The 6,552-nt window shown below is 34.3% G+C and overlaps 1 protein-coding gene across 1 annotated transcript; it reads right to left on the reverse strand.

Annotated features, from left to right (window-relative positions):
* Positions 1-3,277: 3,277 nt before the first annotated feature.
* LOC117613768 (urease accessory protein UreE-like) lies at positions 3,278-4,459 on the reverse strand. Its single transcript, XM_034342341.1, has 2 exons — positions 4,298-4,459; positions 3,278-3,646 (listed from the first exon to the last, which is right to left on the reverse strand). The coding sequence occupies exons 1-2, from the start codon at positions 4,380-4,382 to the stop codon at positions 3,474-3,476; spliced, it is 258 nt and encodes an 85-aa protein (XP_034198232.1). The 5' UTR covers positions 4,383-4,459; the 3' UTR covers positions 3,278-3,473.
* Between the last annotated feature and the right edge of the window lie 2,093 nt (positions 4,460-6,552).

Below are 6,552 nucleotides of genomic sequence, written 5' to 3' on the forward strand. Positions count from 1 at the left end.
TAATATTCATGTGTACAGCACTTTTAACCAATACGGTACTGTTACATCATCAAGGAACTCTAGGTCCTTATTTACATGTCAAGGATCAAGGATCTTCAAGTCCGATCTCTTGTTTACATGTATAGTACCGGAAAGACTGCCAGCTCTCATATCAATATCATCATCAAGGATCTTCAAGTCCTGATGTAATTGTATGATGAGGATCAAGGAACTTCTGGTCCTGATCTGCATACTGTAAAAAAACTCATCATACAGCACAATTAATCCATAAAATAAATTACTGGTAAATAAATTACTGGTATGGACGATAAACCCGCACCATACTTTAAATAAAATTAAATGTGCGGTAAAATAAATTCATAAATTAAATTGCTTGCTGTATGGACGTTAATCCCGCACCATACTTTAAATAAAATTAAATGTGCGGTAAAATAAATTCATAAAGTATGAGGGTTAATTCCACATCATACTTTAAATAAAATTAAATGTGCGGTAAAGTAAATTCATAAAGTATGAGGGTTAATTCCACATCATACTTTAAGTAAAAGTAAATTTACGATAAAGTAAACGTGCTTGTATGGGCACTAATTCTGCTCCATACATTTAAATAAAAGTAAAGGTGTGGACGATAAACCCGCACTACCCTTTTAAATAGATATTGTTGTATGGGTAATAAACCTACACCATACAATAAATAAAATAAATGTGGGGATAAAAACCACCACTAAAAATATAGAGAAATAATAAAATAATAGAAAAAGTAAGAGGCATAGAGCTTATCCTTACAGTTGGGTTGCTCGTATATCTCTCTAGCAGACCACAACTTCTCCACTACTTTTCTTCCTTACATCAACATAATGGTTAGTAGTATAGATAATAGTGCAACACAAAAGTTATACCTGAGAGTTTCTCGTGCTGATAACGTGTTATAAAACGAACTGGAATATGTGCAAATATTGAGCTGCACGTAAAGTAGATGAGACACAGCATTTAACGAGGTTCGGCTATGCCTACGTCCTCGGAGAGCAGCAACAGTAACCTTTCATTCATAACATAATATGGCTACAACTCTAGTGTTTTCAATATGTATGCTCACCTAATTTTCTCTCTAGGAGAATTTCTCTTTGCTCTCTTTCTCTTCACACACTCACCCTCTTTCTTCCTTCCCTTCATCTTCTCTCATTTCATCTTACATTACAAGCAAATAGAATGCCTATTTATAGGCAAAGCAAATGGCTTGGTTTGGTGGGTGTGTAATTTGGTTTGGTGGGTGTGTGATTTGGTTTGGTAGGTATGTGGTTTGGTTTGATGGGTGTGTGGTTTGATTTGGTGTTGAATGTTAGAGCATGTGGGCTTCATCCACTCTTCTTTCTTTACAACATAAACTTTTTTCTGTGGTTATAAAAGTTCTATTTTTTAATATTCTAAACACGAGCAAATAAAATCAAATTATTTTTCTTGTGTGTTGAGCTATAGATACATAGCATCTTCAATCATTTCTTATATACAAAAATTAAATGACACTTTGTCGGAGCCCTAAAAATTTTTCTATGGTTATAAAAGGTTTCATATACACACATGTCCAAATAAAATCAAATGATCTTTCTTGTGTAGAGCTATACATAATAGGGTCTATTTCATTGCCCTGGGCTTTAAAAATCTCAGGGCCAGCCCTGAAGTTTGTTAGTGAGTTGTTAAGTATTGTTACAAGGCAGTTAGGAGAGTCATAGAAGTGAGATATTAGCTAAGGCTATTGTAGCGATGAACGAAATATAGAAAATCTAATTCTTCTCCTAAGATTCTCTCTGTGCTTCATCTTCTTGTTCTTCATTTCTTTGTTCTTCTCTTCATCTTAACACTTCGGTTGATTATGATGGTTAAGCCTTTGGCATGTGTGGTTTTCAGTGTCGTGTCCATTAGCGAATGAGATCTGTTGACTATGGTATAAACAACAGCCTTTCTTCTTCTTCTCAAGTATGGAACCATGCCCTTCTAATTTGAGACCAAACCCTTCTAAAGATTTGCTAGCTTGGATTCTAGGCTTCTGTTACAACTTTGGGATGTGCAGAAATAAATGGATTTTCAAGCAACTCCAACTCCACCCGCTCATCAAAGTCATACATACTGCGAGACATGTTGGTGTGGCTTTTTATAGAGCCATTGGCCAAGGGACTCGCCATGCTAGACAGAAGCATCGCCTCAGTCAATGGAAACCACCTTCCCCCACTTGCTATAAGATCAACTTTTATGGTTTGTTGCTCAAATCCAGTCAGGGACCGTCGAGGTTTATTATTTGTATGGGAACCCTCTCTTTTCATGAGCTCGAAATACTGTAGACACTTGTGTGCTTATTGCTAAGATTGTTTATCCTTTGTTGCCAGCAGACAGAGGAGAAGACTAGAAGTTGAAGGCGATTTCCAGACACTAATATATTGATGCCATAAACGCCAAGTCTGAATTTTTTTGATGCCTTCACACTATCAGAAGAATATTCTAAGATTGGCATGCTCTTTTGAGTATATATTTTCTTTAATCATGTTATTCGAGAAGCTAATTTTATAGCAGATGCAATGGCGGTTCAAGGCCATGGCATAGGAAACACATGTTTGGATGTATTCTCTCCCAGCAGATGTTTTTCATGCTTGTTTGGGATTCTTTTTTCCTTTATAAGATGCCCTAGAGGCTTCTCCTTGTATTTTTCCCATTCTCTTTTGAAAATGTAAACATTACATGAAGACAGATATGTATTGAAATGCCTAGGTAAACGAGTAGATGTTAAGTTATCTTCTTCTTTTTTTCATCAAGCTAGAAATTGCCAAATTAGTATCATCATGATAACAACAATACATGCATGGCATGCTTCTATAAGTTTTGCTCCTTATTATTTTTCCATGAAGCTAGATCTTCCAATCCCTTGTCAACGGTGGGAAACACTGCTCTGGCCTCTCCAGTGTTCACATAAAATCAATCGTAAATCACTTCATTAGATTAGGTGCACAACTCATTAACCAAATGGTCATCACACAAAACAAATGAGTCATATATGAAACTCCATTAATATTAGGAAAAAACTTACACTCCTTAAAACTGAGGAGGAGTTCGTCTTCAAAACAAATAGACTTTTGAAACTTGGCAAATTCCTTTAATTTTTTTTCTTTGGAATTGCCTTAACCTTTTTTTCTTTTGAAGTTTAACAAGTTTCAAAATCTCATTTGTTGTGAGGATGTCCTCCTCAATTTTAAGTAGCCAAGCCATACTAGACATTTTTGACATAATATGTATTCAACAAGTTAAATCACATTTTAGTACATAACAAGGTGATCCAATTCGTACATGACAGAGAACACAAGAACAAGCTTAAGGCGAACCTATGATCGAGAGTTTATAGATATTACTCAAACCATTACAACTTTATTGCATACTACTACCCTTACGATACACCTGCAACATAAGTACAGAAACTAACAAGTTATCTAATTCTCGGTTTCAGTCTCAGCAGCACCAGGTCCCCCTTTGCCATGGTGGCCATGGCCATGTCGTCCATGCCTGTGGTCATGCCCATGCCCATGGACGTGCCTATGGTCATGTCCATGCCCATGCTCGTGATCATCAAGAAAATTGTCATCATAGTTGACTGCACTCTCCTCTGATAGAACAAACAAAAACTTTATATATATATAGAAAAAGAGAGAGAGAGAGAGAGAGAGAGAGATGATTTTATCACTCTTCTTTTATCCACTTACATTCTTTTTGTTGGAAATTGTATGTTCCCACTCATCTTTTGTCAACTTACACTTCCTTATATGTTAAAGTAAAAAGCATTAAAAAACCAAAAAAGGAGTGGAAAAATCAGCACCCAAGAAAATATGTAGAAAAAAATAGAGTGCTGCTACTTTGGACCATATTTACTGACCATCTCTCTAATAGAGGTGGCCCCACCAGTATATGTGGGGCCCATCTATATTAGAAAGGTGATCAGTAATCTGGTCAGTAAATGTGTTACAAATAGCATTAGTCTCTAAAATATACATCACTTAACCATCATAGATTAAGCCATGCAAGTACAACAACCACTAGCCCTTCCTGCAGAAAGAGTAAATTACATCCAGATATTCTCAGAATTAATATATTTTAGAGCACTAATGCTATATATATCTAGTACAAATTCGAAGCATAATCATTTTCACGACCAGTGCACCTTAATTAAAATGAGCCTAAACTCACAAATCGTTACTGGAAAGAAAGATACAATTACTATTTAATATATATGATTTAGTTAAGAAAGTGAGAAACTCACGAGTTGGAGTAGCTGAGACCTCAGAGGAGATGAGGAGAGCAGCAAAGGCAAGACCAAGAAGAAGAAAAGCCTTTGAGGATGCCATGTTTTGCTTAACAAGCACGATAATGTATATATGAAAGTATGCAAGAGATGATTGCTGAGTGAGTATAATGTGGCTTGGTTCTCCCTATTTATTCTGAGATATCAGTGGGGTTGGAAAGATAAGGAGAGAGAAAAGAAGAATTTGTGATTTTTTTTTCAAATCAGCAGATAAGTATGATTAAAGGATAAAGTGCCAAACCCAACCCCTATTTTTAATCTTTTGGTTTTGGACTTTATCAAGCAATGCTCTTTTTTTTTTTTCTTTTTTTTTTCTGCTTTTGATGGACTACTACTAGTAAAAAAAAACCCTTGCGCGACCAAAGTGACTTTGCGCGACGAAACTTGAAACTTCGTCGCTCAAAGTCTTGAGTGACCAAATTTTGCGCGACGAAAAATAATTCGTCACCCAAAGTCACTTCGCGCGACAAACTTTTGCGCGAAGACAATACATCGTCGCGCAAAGTCTTGCGCGACCAAATTTGGCGCGACGAAAAATAATTCGTCGCCCAAAGTCACTTTGCGCGACAAACTTTTGCGCGACGACAATACATCGTCGCTCAAAGTCTTGCGCGACCAATTTTGCGCGACGAAAAATAATTCGTCGCTCACGCGAAGTGACTTTGGGCGACGAAAAATAATTCGTCACTCAAAGTGACTTTGCGCGACGAAAAGTAAACTTCGTCGCGCAAAGTCCTTATAAAAATAAATAAAATAAAAAAAATATTTTTTTAAAATTTTTCCATGACGTAATCCAAACATTTTGTCACCTAAACCAATTTATTTTTGTTTTTTATTTTGTATGCATAACACTTAAGAAATTAAACGGTATATATATTTATTAAGTAACTTTAAATTTATTATTTTAGATCGGATCGGATTTTTATTAGAAAAATATATTCTTGTTGTTCGGATTGGGTTTTTGTTAGAAAATATATATTTTAAATTGACGATCAAATTATTTCATTGTATTCATATCGGGTCAAGGAGTGTAGCAGTAAAAAATCATCAAAATCGGAGTTAAAATAACCGTTAAATCTTGATTTTTCATTATAACCGTCGAAAAGTTTTATCCCTTACTTGATCTCTGAATGTTTATTTTTTTCGATTTCTGGCTATATGATCTCGAAGTATAAACAAACAAGTTTGATGGTTGGATCGTTGAAACTAGTTTTTTTGAATGCATATGCCATCAAAACAATAGATTCACTAACAATTAAGAGTTTATTTATACTTTCGTTAAATATAACATAAGATTTTGTGGTATCCACTAGTGTAAATATTTTAAATTGAAGATCAAATTCAGTCATTGTATTCATATAGGGTCAAGGAGTGTAGCTGTAAAAATTCATCAAAATCGGAGTTAAAATAACCATTAAATCTTGATTTTTCATTTATAACCATCGAAAAGTTTTGTCCCGTTACTTGATCAATGAATGTTTATTTTTTTCGATTTTTGGCGTATATGATCTCGAAGTATAAACAAACAAGTTTGACAGTTGGATCGTTGAAACTAGTTTTGTAGAATGTGTATGCCATCAAAACAATATATTCACTAACAATTAAGAGTTTATTTATATTTTAGTTAAATATAACATAAGATTTTGTGGTATCCACTAGTGTAAATATTTTAAATTGAAGATCAAATTCAGTCATTGTATTCATATAGGGTCAAGGAGTGTAGCTGTAAAAAATCATCAAAATCAAAGTTAAAATAACCGTTAAATCATGATTTTTCATTTATAACCGTCGAAAAGTTTTGTCCCGTTACTTGATCTATGAATGTTTATTTTTTCCGATTTTTGGCGTATATGATCTCGAAGTATAAACAAACAAGTTTGACGGTTGGATCGTTGAAACTAGTTTCGTAGAATGCATATGCCATCAAAACAATATATTCACTAACAATTAAGAGTTTATTTATATTTTCGTTAAATATAACATAAGATTTTGTGGTATCCACTAGTGTAAATATTTTAAATTGAAGTTCAAATTCAGTCATTGTATTCATATAGGGTCAAGGAGTGTAGCTGTAAAAAATCATCAAAATCGGAGTTAAAATAACCGTTAAATCATGATTTTTCATTTATAACCGTCGAAGAGTTTTGTCCCGTTACTTGATCAATGAATGTTTATTTTTTCCGATTTTTGGCGTATATGATCTTGAAGTATAA

Source organism: Prunus dulcis, unplaced genomic scaffold (genome assembly GCF_902201215.1).
Source record: "Prunus dulcis unplaced genomic scaffold, ALMONDv2, whole genome shotgun sequence".
Lineage (NCBI taxonomy): Eukaryota > Viridiplantae > Streptophyta > Magnoliopsida > Rosales > Rosaceae > Prunus > Prunus dulcis.